This window comes from Miscanthus floridulus, chromosome 14, assembly GCF_019320115.1.
Source record: "Miscanthus floridulus cultivar M001 chromosome 14, ASM1932011v1, whole genome shotgun sequence".
NCBI classification, from domain to species: Eukaryota; Viridiplantae; Streptophyta; class Magnoliopsida; order Poales; family Poaceae; genus Miscanthus; species Miscanthus floridulus.
Window position 1 is genome coordinate 78,033,288 of NC_089593.1, and position 17,580 is coordinate 78,050,867.

At 43.7% G+C, this 17,580-nt stretch overlaps 1 protein-coding gene across 2 annotated transcripts; it reads right to left on the bottom strand.

The window, feature by feature from the left end:
• Positions 1 to 2,623: 2,623 nt before the first annotated feature.
• Positions 2,624 to 10,840, bottom strand: LOC136505244 (uncharacterized). Of its 2 annotated transcripts, XM_066500391.1 has the most exons (26): positions 10,651 to 10,840; positions 10,497 to 10,556; positions 9,585 to 9,707; positions 9,355 to 9,495; positions 9,075 to 9,192; positions 8,841 to 8,991; positions 8,511 to 8,629; positions 8,270 to 8,361; positions 8,046 to 8,157; positions 7,916 to 7,964; positions 7,182 to 7,324; positions 7,028 to 7,095; positions 6,784 to 6,939; positions 6,258 to 6,359; positions 6,076 to 6,165; positions 5,329 to 5,404; positions 5,136 to 5,226; positions 4,975 to 5,044; positions 4,722 to 4,901; positions 4,497 to 4,619; positions 4,324 to 4,407; positions 4,051 to 4,235; positions 3,836 to 3,974; positions 3,694 to 3,753; positions 3,490 to 3,594; positions 2,624 to 3,365 (listed from the first exon to the last, which is right to left on the bottom strand). In XM_066500391.1, the coding sequence occupies exons 1-26, from the start codon at positions 10,792 to 10,794 to the stop codon at positions 3,252 to 3,254; spliced, it is 2,895 nt and encodes a 964-aa protein (XP_066356488.1). In that variant the 5' UTR covers positions 10,795 to 10,840; the 3' UTR covers positions 2,624 to 3,251. The 2 variants fall into 2 exon arrangements, with proteins under 2 accessions (XP_066356488.1, XP_066356489.1); XM_066500392.1 differs by lacking the exons at positions 9,585 to 9,707; positions 10,497 to 10,556; positions 10,651 to 10,840 and having other exon boundaries at positions 9,075 to 9,183; positions 9,257 to 9,468.
• Positions 10,841 to 17,580: the final 6,740 nt, after the last annotated feature.

Genomic DNA, 17,580 nt, shown 5'->3' on the forward strand with positions numbered 1-17,580 from the left:
AGCTAACCTAGCAGGTCGTAGATTATTTATTTGTCTATCTATGTACGTATCCTATACTTAATATATGGTTCTATTGTCACACATCGATGTTGATGGCGTCAATCTGAGCAAGAGATAATTAGTTCATAATTTCATATTCATATATAATTTGGACAATATATTATTAATCGAAACAATAAATACGTGCGGCATGCACGTGCATATTTGCTAGTGCCTTATAAAAGAGAACATAGGTAGTAATAGAACACGGATCACACATAGGCTAGTAATAATGTTGCAGTCAATCAACTTTTCATGTCACAAATCCGACAAAACGTTGTTTTTGGTAGAGAATCAGTTTCTGTTTGGTAGGAATTGTATTATCTCCAGAGAAAAATATTTTTTTTAAAAAATAGTTTCTGTTTGGCCGTACTGCCGTGACGATGCTCGAGGCCGGCGAGGTCATTGGCGCGGATCAGCTAGTGGGCCTTATGCGGATCAACATGACAACTTCGATTTCTTATATCTGAAATGGTCATTGTTTGCGTCGGCCCTGTTCGCTTCGCTGATTTGTTACGAGACAAAAAAAAAATACTATAACATGATAAGTTCAAGCGAACAGTGCTGTACACCATATTTTAGGCTCAGCTTTCAACCTGCAACGCCGCAGTGTAAGAGGGAGGCACTTAAGTCTGTCTCCATTGCCTGACGATAGCTCCTACTTAAGTTCATTCTGCAATGCTCTTCTGCCCGGATACTCTTCTTACGAGTAGTTAAGGATTTATATCATGTTGATAGGTATTTGTTTCCATATAATTGAGAGTTTTTTATCCCTAATCTTTGTACTCTGGGTTTAATGGTATATAATCTATATGTCCTTTTTCAAAAGGGGAAAAGAAACCCTAAATTAGGTACTCTTCACTTTAATTGTGCAACTTACTCGTTACTTGTTTTTTTTTTCGATAACTTACTCGTTACTTGCTGGAGGTAGATGACATCTCAGAAGGCCAGAAACAATTACGCGTTAGGACGTCAGTTCGTCCCCTCCCGTCCGGACATGTCTTCCCCAGATGCCCAACGACCCCCTTAAATCCCCTCGTCTGTTTCTAATAAAAAATACGCTCGTCGCTCCTATCCGCTCGCCTGCTGCCTCCGAGGAGCAGCGCTCGGCCACCGGACTGCCGGCCCTGCCTGCCAGGCGCGGCACGCGGCCGCCTCGGAGCCGCGGCGCTTGGATGCGGGCCCTGCCTGCTAGGCACGACGCTCAGCCATGGGACTGCCAGCAAGGTGTGGCACGTGGCCGCCTCTGTGCTGCGGCTGCCCTCTGCCTCCTTGCCGCGTCACGTGGCTGATGCCTCCCTGTCGCCTCGCGTAGTCGCTGCCACTGGCCCACTGCCTACAAGTGCCGCCGGGCCACTATCTTCGGCGAACTCCACATGCCGACGAGCCTCCATTCTCCCAAGCAGCAAGGAGATGTTGCGATGTGCTGAAAATGCATGTTGCAAACATATGTTTTATGTGTTTCATAGGTATGTTGCAATTGTTTCATACGGATATTGCAAAAGTAGATCGAGATGTTGCACATGTTACAATGGTTGTACACGTATGTTGTAAAGGTTTGTTTCCAATATTTCATCAGTGTTTTTCGGATGTATGTTGCAAGTATGTTTTTATCTGGATGTTGCATACGTTTCACACATATGTTGTAAGTGTTTTATCTGGATATTGCACATGTTTTACAATGGTTTTCAAATGTTTTCCAGGTATTTTTTTGTAAGTGTTTCAGAAGCATGTTTGAAGTGTTTTATCTGCCTTCAGACGTATGTTGCAAGTGTTGCATCTCGATGTTTCAAAAGTAAATCGGGTGTTGTATCTGTCTCGTCGTTTTTCTATTGCCTCGCATCGGTGTCTTCTCCTCCTCCGGGCGCCGGCTAGGCATCCGCCGCCCCCTACTCCTCTTCCCGATGCTGGTGACGTTCACGATGGCGTAGGAAACTTACGCCGGAAGCGGATAGGGAGGGCGCAGGCGGTCCCCGCACGGCATACGCGTGCCGAAAGCGGAGGGGGGTGCGGGTAGGAAGCGGGATGGGACTCAGGTGTCTGGATAGAGAGGCGCGGGCTCCTACGTGCGTGCGGACGCGCATGAATGGAGCAGCAGGCACCGGCGTCCGTCCGGACGCGGACGTCTGGGCGCTAGTAAGGCGCAAAAATATTAAGTGACCTAAAAGTATATTTTGAGAGTTCAGTGTCCTGAATGACACAAGGAGATAAGTTTGGAGATCCTTGTGCACTTAAATATATAGTTGTTGAGAATACAACTGCTGCTTATACACGCCATTGTAAAGTAATTTCAAATTAAAACCTTTGAATGACCTTAAACCTAAATCACCACCTTTGCCCTTGCTCACCTCATTGGCTCATTCTGACATGTGCCTTCTTTATTCCAGTTGCACCTCTGTCCTCGAACACAGCTCACCTGTTCGGCTGTGCCTGTAATGCATCAATTCAGAAATGAAAAAAGAAAAAGAAAAAGAAAAAACAACTATCCAACAGCAGAGTATGCTATTCATAATTTCAGTTCCAAATTTGGCATCCGTACCACTACAGAACTTGGTGGCAAACAAGTTGTGTGTCATGCATAAGTTCAGCCATTCCAACTTCCGCAATTATGCAGGGGTTACAGAGTTTCCAAATTACACAAAAAATACATGCGACCTACAGTGAAAATGTAATGTAAAACCTGTACAGTTTGCAATGTGATCGATACTGATCATTACATATACACAAATCAGTCAACCTTGGCATCCATACAGGGAGTACAGAAAAACCGGTTGGAAGCAAGCTTTGTTCCCTCCCATGCTGCAATCTAGAGAAAAAATTGTATGCAACCTACAGCTAACAAAAATACAGTAAAACCTGCACAGTTGGGCTTGTGGTTGATACTGAGCCACTGACCATTACAATCAATCAAATCGGCACTGACTCATGTTGATTTTGTTATTTCCATGTCACTGTACAAGGTCTTTACCAATTGTCAGAATTAGTGGGAGAACCGAACGGAGAAAGTATAGTGCTAAGGACAACAGCTATAGGTCATGTCAATCCTCACTATCACTGTATCACATAGTTCAGTGAATTGTCTTGCTAATTACCGGGAGCATCGCCTGCTCCTGAATGTTGGAACAGAGAAAAAGCCCAACTGACTGGGGCACACTGACTTGCAGGGGGTAGTATAGCAACTGTACAAATGCTGTTTGTTGCTCTATGTTCAACTACATGAAATAGCTCAGAGTTTGCTTCAGTTTTGAAATCCCGCCGCCAAACTTGTTGTTCCACTCTATAAACTTGTCCATGGTACTTGAATTAGGCGAAAAGCTGGCATGCACCTACAGTAAATTGTTCAGTTGATTATTCGGTACTTGATATATAGGAAGCTAAGAGGAAAACACCTCTTCTTAAATCATGATGCCAATTCATTAGCGTGCCTCAAATAAGTCATGATTCCCTCACCTGGCCAAGCGCAAATTTGAAGTCATCCATTTCAAGTGGTCGAATGTCCTTGGTTCCATACAATGGAGGCTCAGGCCTACCTTCAGCAATCGCCAAACTCTTCTCCTGTATGATAAAAAAAGGGACTTAAGAGCCACTACAAGGGATGAAGGGGAAGAGACGCGTCGAAAAATGGTTAACCAAAGAAAGAGATTCTGTGCGCACCTTTTTCTCCTTCTCCATGATTTCATCGAGGGGGCGAAAGGCTGCAGTTACACACAGATTCTGTAGGGAAGGGAAACAAAATGGTAAATATCCAATTCCATCTCCCCACTGAAGAGTATAAGGCACACCGACGTCAGCATACCTTCAAGTCAGTCCATAAATATCCACCAGCCATACTGGCAACTAATTTGAGGTCCATATCTGGTGCCAACATTTCTTTGGATAGTATTACTTTTAAAATCTTCTCTCTACTCGACGCATCAGGAACGCTCACCATTAATCTGCAAATAATAATCAGTGGCAAGAGCTAAGGAGTGGACATAAATCTGTCTAGTTCAGGGGATCATAGAAGCCTGCCTGCAAGGAAACCTTCGAATAACGGCATCACCAAGGTCAAATGGCCTATTTGTGGCTCCAAGAACGGTTACATGTTCTTGCTCTTTAGTATGCAAACCATCCCAGTTTATCAGGAATTCATTTTTGAACTTGCTCATTGCTTCGTGCTCCCCTGGTCTTTCTATCTTTCCTAGGAAACTGTCAACCTGTTAAAGAAAAAGTAACAACTGTAAGAGCAAGTGCACAACACACTCAAACAGAATAAAACAATGAATAAACCATTTGGGTGCACACCTCATCAACAAATATTATAGCAGGAGATAATTTACTTGCCAAAGAGAAAATTGCCTTAACATATTTCTCTGCTTCTCCCAACCACTGAAAACAAAATTAAAAATGCACCAGATTTAATAGTAGAACAGACAAAATTAGCATGCAAAAGAACAGTTGTTTTTGTTTAACAGTACCTTTGATGTAATGCTTGATACTGACAAGTTGATGATGTTTGCACCTGCCTCAGTAGCTACCGCTTTTGCAAGCATTGTTTTACCTGTTCCAGGAGGTCCAAAGAGCAGTATTCCCTTCACAGGCTGCCAGAAAGCAATGTGTTAGCAGTACTTCCATATATGTAAATGATAACTACCAGGCAAATATGCCAGGCTCAATTTTCCATTTTGAAACTAGGCAAGCACCTTTCTTAGCTGCCCTTCGTTGAACAATTCAGGTCTATGTAGAGGGAGCATCACCAATTTCTTCAGTGTCTCTTTCACATCGTCCAGGACTCCGATATCCACAAAGGTTACTCCAGGATCATTAGGTGAGATAACATTTAGAAGAATTTTTTCCTCGAACACATTCTCTGTGAGCATACCCTGACAAAAGAAACTTGCATGAATTTTTGTGCCTGGGACTTTTAACATATACAGAGAGAGATGGAGGGGTCACCTTTAGCACATGCTTTGGGCTCTTATTTTCACTGTGTGTTCTCTGTACCACACTGAGTCCATACTTGAGGCTGTAATAACAACGCTAACATAGCATTCCCCAGAAAGAACTCATCGAAGCTTATATGAAAGTCTGATACAACATTAACATTGCATTTTTACCTTTCAATTGGAAGTTCCATTTTGACACATTTTGGACGTCCAAAGTTCTGAAGGTGATGACTAATAGCATATCCAACAATCTTATCCACATCTGAAATTAATTAGAGCTATATAAATGTTCAATAAATTTATTATTACAAGGGGCAAAAATAAAAAAGTTGGTCCATGAGCAACAATGGAAAGAACAGCTTACCTTCATTAGTCAGTAATCGACCATTGATGGATAATTCTTCAAGACCAATGCATTCAATTTCTCTGCTAGACAGAAACTGCAATGAAAAAACAGAGTGTCATGGGCATACTATAGATGGCCTTAATCCAAGCAGTACGACCATGCCAATGCCTGGTGGCCGCAGCACAAGGGCAGGGACAAACAGAGGAGATAGGAACTCTTGATCTATTTCTTTATTGCTTTATCAAAATGGATACAATCCCCATATATATGTATATATATAGATGAGAAGATTTGACTGTTAAGAAACATATCTCTAAAACTTAGGAAATAGATAACTCAATGTTATCTATAATCCTGTGTGTCCAGGTTCATTGTGTCTAGATGAAGTCTTTAGTAGTAGCAGATTTTTAGCTAGTAGTTAAGGAGAATAATAGGCAATCATAGGAGTTATGACTGCAGTAATTAGGAGGATATCATGGTGAGGGCTGAGAGAGCCGCATCAACCAAAAGGAGGGAGAGAGGGAGTGATTCCCTAGTGTGTGTTAAAACTGAGGCAGTGATTTCCTAGTGTGTGTAACACTAAAGAGAGAGGGAGTGATTTCCTAGTGTGTGTTTGTGATAAACACTGAAAAGAGAGGGAGTGATTTCCCAGTGTGTTTGTGATAAAAACCGAAGAAAGAGAGGGAGTGATTTCCAACTCAAGGTTGGTACTCCAATAAATGTTCCTATTGATATGTTTAAAGAAATGGTCTAATTGTATCTTACCATACGAATATTACTAATGTTGGCCTTATCTTTAAGGGTTTCAGTATCTTGTTCTAGTCGTTTCTTCAAATTTGATATCTGTGCTCCAATCTGCCAAAAAACAATATATGAAAATCTCCAGGTTAGATAAAGTACTACCTACAAACACAGTGCCTAACAGAAGTGCTTATGGATGACACTACCTGTGGAAGATCAATGGAAATTTTATTAGGGAAAATATTATTTAGATGCTTTGTTGACTCTGTAGCACTTCTGCTTCCTTCAGGCTTACTTCCAATGGCTTCCTGCATGTTTAAAACAAACTTTCAAGAGATATAAAGTGATATTAACAGTACTGACACATAAGATTACAACAGCCCTAAAAGCGTCCACTGTTGCATGTCATTACACTTTATAAGCCCACAAAAAATAATGCAAAAGGGTGACAATGTTACTGGGAAAAATTTAAGTGGGGACTGATTGCCAGTAGGAAGCCACACAACATCAACAAATCGAGGATATAACAACAAAACAGTCCAAAGCACTCAATTAACATCTTTTACACAAAGTGGGAAAACATGGGAACATGACTCCATGCCAACTGGTAAATTCAAGAATCATCCAAGTCCAAATAAGCTTTTTAGAGAACAACCTGTATTTTCTCTGACTCTACCTTGAGCATTCTTTTATCTTAAAAACTTGTGCTTCCTCAAAGGTGTGCAAGTATACCTGATCCTTGTAGCTCTGTGCCTGAGTGTGAGACCCAATTATCAGAACACCAGGTGGAAGGTCATTGATCAGCGATTCTCTACATTTGGTGAATGACTTCTCTACATCCTTGAGTAACACAAACAAATTACTGCTTTTGCTTTCTTCTGAAATGACCTGAAAGGCAATTAAACTGAATACTGTATTGTTGGAGGCAGTAAGAGAATACATTTTAGTGATGCTGATCACCTATAACAGCCATTACCTCAATGAACTTTCCTAAAGCAAGGCTATCAACTTCACCACCAGAAGAGTCTAGCCGAAGTTCAGCAGCTGCAGAAATACAACAAATCGCTCATAAGACCAAAAGAGTATCAATAGGTCACTAAATCCACATTGCTTAAGAAGTTCAGACTAACCATAACAAAATAAGCCACGATTTCGGTCACATAAACCTCCAAGATCATTTCCGGCATTGATAGGGTCGTCAAATAGAACTCCAACTTTAGAGGACCCATTTTTTTCAAAAGCAAGTACTACTTCACCCCGATAAACATAAGAGCTGTAAACAAATCAAACAATTCATCAGAATGAACCAAATGTATCTCAGTAGTAATATAATCAAATGACCACCACAACATGATCTATCAATGTGTTGTAAGGGTGGAGTATAATTATACACAGCTCTCCTGCGTGTTCAAGAAAACAAAAAATGATTTATAAATATCCAAACCAAATCAAGTCCACTATGGTATTGATTTAAGTTCATGCATTAAAACCTTATACTCTTTCAAAAATATTTAGTCTACTGAAATTCTATTTATGATGAGTTTCCAAATGCTATTGCTATATTATGTATTTTTTTCACTTATATTAGAAAAAAAGCTCAACTGTGTCCTTGTTTAGACTTTATCAAAACACAAGAATACGAGCTTCCAGCATTAATTTTCCAAATCAAGTCCTTCATTAATATAATGATATGCAGCTCTCCTGCGTGTTTGAGAAAAAAACCATTAATTGTACGTGATACAAATTAATCCTTCTTCAGAACACATAGAAAAAAATACAAAAGAATCGGCAGAGATCAAAGACACAGCAGTACTAGGTTCAAATGAAACAAGAACAGATAGCTCTCAATTTTCAGCAATAATACCTGGGTGTCAACTTTAAGGAACCATCACCAATATACTCTACCCTATCTCCTGCATAACGCAAAATATGTAAAGGTTTTATTACAGTGCGAGTAAAATTTTGATGAATAAAAGAAAGGGAGCACCAAAAACCTTCTCTGAAAGTGTTTTTTCTGGATGTTCCCACAATGTCAGCTCCTGAACTAAAAGTTGGTGCATCATCACTCCTGACATCCTTTAGGGACTCTTGAAGTTTTGAAGACATCTGCAGGGAATTATTTCAATAAATAATACTTCTGTTGACATATTGGGCAGCTAAAGGGATCAGTAAAAACTCTGATTGTCCATATAAATAAGGGAACCTATGTTGAACTTACACCACACAGAATAAGAGAATCAAGTATGAGAAGTCTAGCATCAAAGTGCTTTGCAAGCGCCTTTATCAATGTTTCCTGGTACAGTTCGGACCCTAGAAGCATGATTGTGCAAAATAGTTAGAGATGTACAGAAAAGCAAACACCAAGAAAATTGTGAGGCAGCCATAGCAATGTAACACAACTCCATGGCATTAGTTTCTCACCAGCAATATAACTAAAATAAAAAAGTGATGAGAAATACCTGATGGACCAGATAATAGGATTCGCTGATTTAGAGATGAAACTTTTTGTGAACATTTGTTGAACTCCTTGTCCATGTGTACGAATGCAGACAACAAGAGTATCTCCTTTGTACTATCACTGCAAGAAATGAACACAGATTAGTTAGAAAGAAGGTGCTAAAATACAGATTGCTTGCTCCTAGTATTTTGGGAAAATTACTGAGATCTGATCAACAGTGTGAATAGGAAAAATATCCAAATGTAAATGAAGATAAAGACTAGAAGATAACAGATAACTCTTAAAGCGAATCCACAAAACATTAATCTAGATTTCTAGAACTAGCAATGACCTGAGATAATACGGGAAATTATCAAGGGTTACATGGATATCCTTTGGGCTAAGAATTCCTTGTTTCAGCCCATCCTTAAAGGCTTGCCATCCACTCGCAGATAAAGTGGCTGATGGATTAGGACTCCCGAAATTGCTCTGATTTTCAAGAGCTTCAAAATTCATCAGTTAAGTCGGATGTCAGATAAAATTGGTCCTGCAATATCAGAACTGGTTACCTTAGTTGTAAACTTACCAGTTTTTTCTATTCCTTGGTTGTTCTCTCTAGATGCAGTAGGGACTGCCAATGGCCCCCCCAAATTGTTATGCCCAGATGCTAATATGTTGGGCCCAGTCAGAGGATGCTGAAAAATCTGCCAGCAGGTTATGGATCACTCCAGGATAGCAAGTCAAACTAACAAATCTGACTCATTCTACCATTGCTGAAGTACGTATTAGTTAGCAACCAAATATATGGAGAAAGGACAGAGGAATGAATCGGACATGTATGGTGCCAAATCTGGTAATAAGGATACATAGCCATGCACCCCACTTCGACCAAAAAAAATCTCATCCCCTCCACTGAGGGGAACTTTGGCACCTCGGATGATTTGTGTTCCATTTACTACAACCGAACCACCCTTGCCTGTAACCTCTAACTCCCATGGACCACCTCGCTGGAATAAGAAGCAGCAAACTGTTTACAAGAAGCCAAAGAAACATAACAACTTAACTGCATTCTAACAGTGCAGAAACATTGAAGGACCTCAAGATGCCGCAACCGCAACAGGCATAGATTTGTGTCAACAGTTTGGTCATCCAAAACTATGTGACATTTGTGACCTCTGCCAACAGAAATTTCGCTGACAGAGAGTAGAACATGAGGAGTCTGCAATCACAGATGGTTGATATTCAGTATGAGTTAATAGATTGGTAAAAATCAGTTAAGCAATTTGAGCATTATGACCAGATGAATAAAAGGAACAAGTGCACTCGTTACCAACAGTGGGAGAAACTTTTAATGAGCAGATCTTGGCTGATTAACCACGAGAATGGAAGGTCAAGATCTCTTAATCATGATGATGAACTTACAGGCTCATTCACACCAAATGCAGATATTTTGTCCAAACCTTTTTAAGAAAAACAGGCAATTGCTTGCGTCATTGACACCAAAACAGTTCTTTCAAAAACAATTTAACCAACACTTGACTTCTACAGATACTTTTACTTTCAGCATCCTGCAAATCCTTGAGTGATGCTGATGCATTGAGAGAAACTATCAGCGAACAGTTGCAAGCTAAGGTACTTTTATGACAAGCCCACAGAAGGAACCAAACGATACTGCAGAAATGAAAATAGTGACAAATAGGCCAGCCAAATTCCCCAAAAGAAAAAAAAAATCCCTGATATAACAACTGAAAGCCAAGAACGTTCAAGAATCTGCACCAGAACTTCACACCCTTCTTCCCAATTGCCAAAAATCAAGAACACTTGCAGTTGGCCGCAAGCAAGCCGTGACCTGTAACATGGTACAAGAACTGCAAATAGCGAAACCCCAAGAACCGCCAAGAAATCGCAGGCGAGCTCCAAAATACAAGAACACGCGAACCATCACGCGGCAAGAACCATCGACAGACGAGAAGTTCAAGAACTACCAGGAAGAGGTCCCGACGATCACCTGCGAGTACTGCGACAGCATCTTCGCCCACAGCGCCGGCTCCAGCTCCTTCACCCCCGCCTGCGAATCCAGTCGACATTATTAGCCCCAACAGAGACGCGGTCCACGCCTGGCCGGCCCGGCTGCCCCCGGTGGCCGACTATGTGGAGTTCACCTTGCTTCTCTTGTTCCCCGGAAGGGCGGAGGCCGAGGGCGCCGGTCGCTTGCCCCTGCCGGTGTCGTCCTTCCCTCCTCCGGCACTTCCATTGCCTCCGGGGGCCGCCGCCGCTGGGGCGGCGCTCCGGTGAGTGTCCTCCATGGGGTTCGTTACACTTTCCGGAAATGGAAGCCGAAGCCTCGATGTATTTTTTTGTTTGTTTGTTTTTTTGCGAGAGGAAAATAGAAAATGCCGGAGTCGGAAAGGGTAGGAGGTTTATTGGGAGCGGGCTGGGTCCACTTGTTAGGGTTGTTTTTTTTTATCTTAAATTCGGCTCTATAGCCTTATATTTGCACCAAACGACTCAGCGAACTCGCGAGTCACAGAGACGTTTACAAGATTATTAGGGAGAAGACCATCCCACACCTGGACTTGGCCTGAGTCCCATCTCAACTCTAATCTTGCTAGCTCGTGCGCAGACGAGTTTAAACTATGGGGTACAAGAGAGAATTTGGAACAAATAAAATGCTCATGCAAGTAGGCCTGGAGGTGTGTACATGTGCAAAGAACTTCCTCAGGGAAAACACAGGTACATTTATGCATCTAACTCCCTTCTCAAACTCATATTGGATCTACAACACTGGGTTTAGAGAGCAATGATCTATGATGGGCCCGTGTCTGTGCCTTGGTGAAGAAATCTGCTAGCTCAACCCTCTGAAGGCACATGGCGGAGCGTCACAACCTGATCATGCACATGCAATCTCATGTAGGAAGCATCAACACCAATATGTTTGGTGAGCTCATGCTTGACCAAGTCCCGAGCAATACTGATCGCAAGAAGCCACCGTAGCCATGTCATCTTCTCAGTCACAGTCGTCATAGCACGTAGCTCAGCCTCAACACTCGAGCGTAAAACTGCAGTATACTTCTTGGTTTTCTAGGCAATCAAGGAAGAGCTAAGAAAAACAGAATAAGGTAAGAGAGAGTGGCCCAGGCCGCATCGGAATACGCCTGAAGCTGGAGAGACCTAGAGCAAGGGAAGAAAAGATGGCGTGAGATAGTTCCACGAAGGCACCATAGAACATGAAGGAGGTGAGCATAGTGGAGCTAGGTAGGAGCTAAGACAAACTGACTCAAGATATGAACAGAGTGAGAAATGTCAGGACGGGTGATCCCGGCCAAGGTGGACAAGGCTCCCAACAAGCTTACGATAGCGAGTGGGATCAGCAAGTGGTGCACCATCAGTGGGTCTTAGGTGGACACCAAGCTCTATAAGAGTATCAACAGTCCGGTGATAAGTGAGAGCAGCACAGGAAAGGAGAACCTAAATGTACTTCTCCTGAGAGAGAAAAATACCATCAGATGTGGAGGGACCTCAAGACCAAGAAAGTAATGAAGCGGACCTAAACAAACATAAGGAATTTTTCACTAAGAGGCTGCTTCACAAAATCAAGGTACTGAGAATCATTGCTCGTGATGATCATGTCATAGACATAGAGAAGAAGGGTGCGACCATGAGGGGAAGCGTGGACAAAAAAAAACAGGATCATGGTCACTAGGCATAAAACTAGCATCGATGACAACAGAGGAGAAACACTCAAACTAGGCCTAAGGAGCTTGCTTAAGGCCATAGAGAGAATGACGCAACCGACAAACCAGGCCATCGGGAATAGAGTATCCTGGAGGGTGGTTCACAGCGAATAGCGGTGATGGCAGAGGAGCTCTGCTGGAGCTGCCCGCTTGGCTCAAAGAAGAAGGGAGAGGCGGGGATGACCATCACGCTGGTGGGCAGCTCCAGCTCCGAGAAGACCATCGCGTAGGAGCCTGCGCTCACCCATGGCAGCCGCGAGGCTCACTGTGGCAGCCATGCCCATGTAGCCTGTGACGGTGACGGATCCTGCAGCGGCCTCATCTGCCGATGGGGCTCCCGCCAGAGCTGCGCCCGCGCCGGGGCTCACCAGGCAGGTCCGAGCACCAGAGCTCCCGCCGAAGCTGCGACAGCACCGGGACCACGCCTGTGCTGGGCTGCGGGTGGGAGGACAAGCGGTGGCGGTGCCTCATGGTCTTGCGAAACAGTCCGATGGGAGAGAAACTGGAAAAAAGAAAAATAACGAAACGTTTTCTTTCTTAATTTGTGGCAAGTGGGTAATTTCTTTGAAGTTGCCCACCTCAGTAGGGGGGACACCTGTTTTTAGATTTGTACTAGAGGAAAAGCTACTTTTGGACCGAAGCACCTGTAGATTTACACCTCTTTGATTGGCTTTTGGCTTTTAAAAAAGCAAAAGCAGGTTGGAAAGCCCAACCTAAGCGCCTATATATGCCTTTGTCCTTTGCGTTCTGTTTCCTATTCAGCATTTTATGTCTCCCGTGGAGCCATCAGGGGCATTCGCGGACCCAAGCAGGCTCAGAATGGGCAATCGGTTTTAACCGAGACTTCGGTTCAATTTGCTCGGTTTACATAAATTTCGGTTTCCAGAAATCAAGGGTCGATCGGTTTCTTGCAAAATCAAAAACCGACGAGATCGGTTTCGGTTTCATCGGGTCGGTTTCTCGGTTCCACCAAACGGACAGCAAAGAGAGAGGAGAGAACTAGAGGACCTCATGCCTGCTCGCAGAAGCCCGCCGGCCATGCCTTGCAGCCTCCTCGCCGATGCGTCACGCCGCCACGGGGGAGCCGCGCCGCCCCGTCGGTCGTCGTCTGCTGGAGCCAAGCTGGCCTACCCTCGCAGCTGCAAGTCCTGCTCGGTGCTCGCCGTCGCGCTTGGGCATGGCCTCCCTGCCATGCCTTGGCCTGCCCTCGTAGCTGCGCGGCATGCGCCTAGGCCCCTCCGTCCCTGCTTGCTAGACGACGACGACGACGCTCGCCGGACGCCACCGCTACTCGCTGCTCGCCGCCGCTGCTTGGTACATGCGCTGCTCCCCGCCGGGCGCCGGCCGTCTCTGAGCAGATGCGCCGCTCCTCGCCGGCCTGCCCCTCGGGCTGCCGTGAGCCGCTCCCCAGCGCCATGGGCCACGGCGCCGCCGCTAGGGTTAGGGGAGTATGCCCCGTGCCGCGTGCGGGAGAGGTGTAGGGCCTGCAGGCGCCCCGTGTGTGCGGGAGGGAGAGAACTGGAGAAGAGTTGGGCCGCTCGGTGCTTCCACCGTGGGCCAGAGAACGGAGTAGAGGGGACTGTGTGGGCTGTGTCTGTTTAGCGGTGGAGACGAGATTGTTTGCATCACTTCGGTTATTCGGTGTCTCGGTTCAGTGGGATGCTGGAACCGAGGCCAAAGCCGAAGACCGAAGTTCCCAGAATCCAAAACCGAAACCGAACCGAGAAACCAAAAAACCGACATTTTGGTTCGGTTTCGGTTTGGTTATCGGTTTTCGGGTAATTTGTGCCCAGGCTAAAAGCAGGCGCAAAAACGTGACAAGCATGTATCTGCTTATATGGCATCTTAAGTGCACGAAGGACTTTCTGTGCCTCGTACATGCTCTTTGGCAGAATGTGACCTTCCGAAAGCATGCTGCCAAAAAGTGTCAACATAACATCAAAGGCGTCTCGACTCATATTAAACTGGGACTTCAAGGCCATTACGTGTTCAATGCCATCCAATTGAGAAACATTTGTCTGGTCGTGAAGGGGTTTCTGTGCCGCAGACAACATGTCGTAATACGCCTTTGCGGTTGCCTCTGGCTCCTCCTCCCTACATCCTTCAGCGAAGTGTGCTTCATGATAGTCATTTAACATGTCTCCTACGCCACCATCAGCATCATAATCGTCGACGCGTTGTCTCACGACCTCGTCTCTCATACGATCGGCTTCACCATAGTAGATCCACCGGGTATAGTCTGTCGTAAATCCATACTTGCAAAGATGTTTACCCATCTTATCCTTTGTTTGTCGACGGATGTTTGCGCATCTGCTGCAGGGACACCAAGTGGTACGGGCTCCTTTAGCCTTGGCAAATGCTAGTTCCAAGAAAGCATTGGTCTTCTCAATCCATTCCTCGAAGAACTCAGTCTGACTTGAGCGGCCCGTGTACATCCACTCACGGTCATCCATCCTCTAACATATCGAGGAGTAATATAAGAATCAATTGCATCTACATGATGTTTCTACTATCTAATAGGTGAAGATAGGTCCTAATCCTACCCGAGGATACATAGATGGGGTTAGTTTCCATGCTCTACTCCGTTCCAAGACAGAATTTCGGCAGCACCTCCCCACTGTTCTCCAAATACACGTCCCGGCAGGGAAAGTGTGTATCCAGAGAACAACAGGGAGGTGATGCCGAAACTCTATCTCGGATCGGAGTAGACCATGAAAACTAACCCCATCTACGCATCCTCGGGCTGTCAAAAAAACGTGGACAATTTAAAACAGATACGGTTATAGATATGCAAAGATCTGCATATTTCCAACCGTATCTCTTTCGAACGGGAGACGTCTAACTAGGTTACGTGATCTACGAACATGAATAAATAGTTGAACTTTAAACCGAGCAAGGAAAAGGGTAACTCACAGCACGTAGATTGTCTACGTGGGAAGACAAGCTGTCCGACCCGAGGAACCGCCCTCAGCCAAGGCGTCGGCGGTGGACGGTGCAATAGCCTCTCCTGCAAAAAAAACATAATAGTGTCAATTGAAAATTTCGGCAGCACCTTCCCTGCATGGTGAGGTTTCCAAAATCTGCAACAAACTTGTAATGCCTATGTAACATAAATTCCTACATTGTGCTACAACACAGATTGATAGCGCGAGTTCTATATTATGTTAGAGCAAGGATTGATGGGCCACTAAGGCCTTCCGCAATGTAGAAGTAGTGCCAGAAAAATTGTGGGTCCCATGGCAGGAAACGGGCACCATGTTTGAAGTGCTGCAGCGTACTCGAAAGCTAGGCATCGCAGCCATCTTTGGTCTGGGACCACATGATAAGATAAAGTATTGCCCACCATCAACACCAAACAGCAGCGCGACGGGTCACTGCACCGATAAAATAATATTGTTTAATATCTGAGCATCGGTAGGCAGCGGAGCAAGTAGTTGCACCGCTCCGAAATTTTGAAGCACCGATGAAAAGATAGCATCATAATTGTAGTGTAGGGAGTGGCTCCTAAATCCTCTCTCTCTCCATTTCAAGCGCGCAACACTGCAGAAGGCCTAAGTGAACTCAATTTTTCCCATGGCTAACTGGCTAACAATTTCAAGCTACTGGTACACGTTAGTTTGCCTAGTGTATATAAGGGTGCGTTTAGTTCCGAAAATTTTTGGCTTTTGGCTACTATAGCATTTTCGTTTGTATTTGGCAAAAATTGTCCAATTATGGACTATTTAGGCTTAAAAGATTCGTCTCGCCAATTACAGGCAAACTGTGCAATTAGTTATTCTTTTTACCTACATTTAATGCTCCATGCATGTGCCGCAAGATTTGATGTGACGGGGAATTTTGAAAATTTTTTGTTTTTGGGTGGGAACTAAACAGGGCCTAAGTATATGATAGTGGCTGGTCCAGTCAATTTTTGCCTAGTACTAGTACTGGTAGGGGCCGGATACCGAGTGGTCCAGCTAATCCATGGCAGAGAGTGAGAGAAAGGGCATGAGAGGCACCGGGGGGTGGGGATGGGCGCGTGTGTGCGTGTGTGTCTGGCCGGGACGGGCACGGACAGCGCATAAGTCATTTCTTATTTCCAATCTTTGCCGAGTGTCTGCGGTCCGGTACTCGACAAAGAATGTTTTTTTTTCAAAATCCTTGCATATTTTTTTATAAAAAAAATATTTCCTCTCTTTGCCGAGTGCCGTCGGTCTGGCACTCGACAATTTTTTTTAAAATTTCCTTTCCTGTACTTAGGGTTAGCATTTTAAAAACAAATTATACTCTTTGCCGAGTGCATCTGACAAGGCACTCGGCAAAGCCATCTTTTACCGAGTGCAGACCCTAATGCATTCGGTAAAGATCTTTTTTTTAAAACATAAAAATCCATTTGCTCTCTTTCTTTTCATGACGAGTTTCACTTGTTTCCTCAAATATACTTTGAGAATACCTTCAATACTACAGAAACAGAATGGACTTGTAGTCCCGGGCGGTAACGGCCTTTAGTTCTAGTTACCGCGCCGGGACAACGATCCCGGGACTAAAGAGGGACCTTTAGTCCCGGTTGGTGTTACGGGACTAAAGGCCCTCCAGCCGAGCAAACGTGGCCGCACCCTTTAGTCCCGGTTGGTAACCCCAACCGGGACTAAAGGTTCCTTTTTTTTCTTTTTTTTATTTAATTTGTTTTCAGTTCAGTTACACGTATTTGTTTAATATATAATATGTTTTTATGTACGTATTCTACGCTGCTAATATAAATACACGTACGCATATAAATACATCTAATTCTCATCTCGAGCATTATTATATTCGAATAAAGTATGAACCTATATATATTATAGATATATATATGTATATATACAACACATTCATAATCTTGTTCTCGAAAATAACAATATCAATAAACATTTAATTTACATCATTTATTCCTTAGGAACAAAGTAGAACTCGCCGTTGGGATTTAGCACTTTTTCTAGAAGAAATTCTGCTATTGACTCTTGAACTGCTTTCAGATGGTCTTTTTACATGACCCTTCGTTTCAACCATTCAGTCTTGCATTTGAAATAAAAGGAAAAGTATTAATACATATATATATATATATATTCATTTAAAAATAAATAAAAAATTGATATATACGTACTCTGAGGACATCTTTAGGAGTTCTTCTTATGTGCGCAGTGATAAATTCACAAACGTAGTATCCACACAAGTTATTACCTGGTTGCTGCCGCAAACACCACTGTACGAGAAGAAGATTATTCTCATCATCTCACACGTAAATTGAAGTACGATATAGTAATTAAACACGTGGAGAAGTGTATATAGTACAACTTACTGGTATTTCAACTACATTAAGTGGTGCCTTGCAATCCTTGC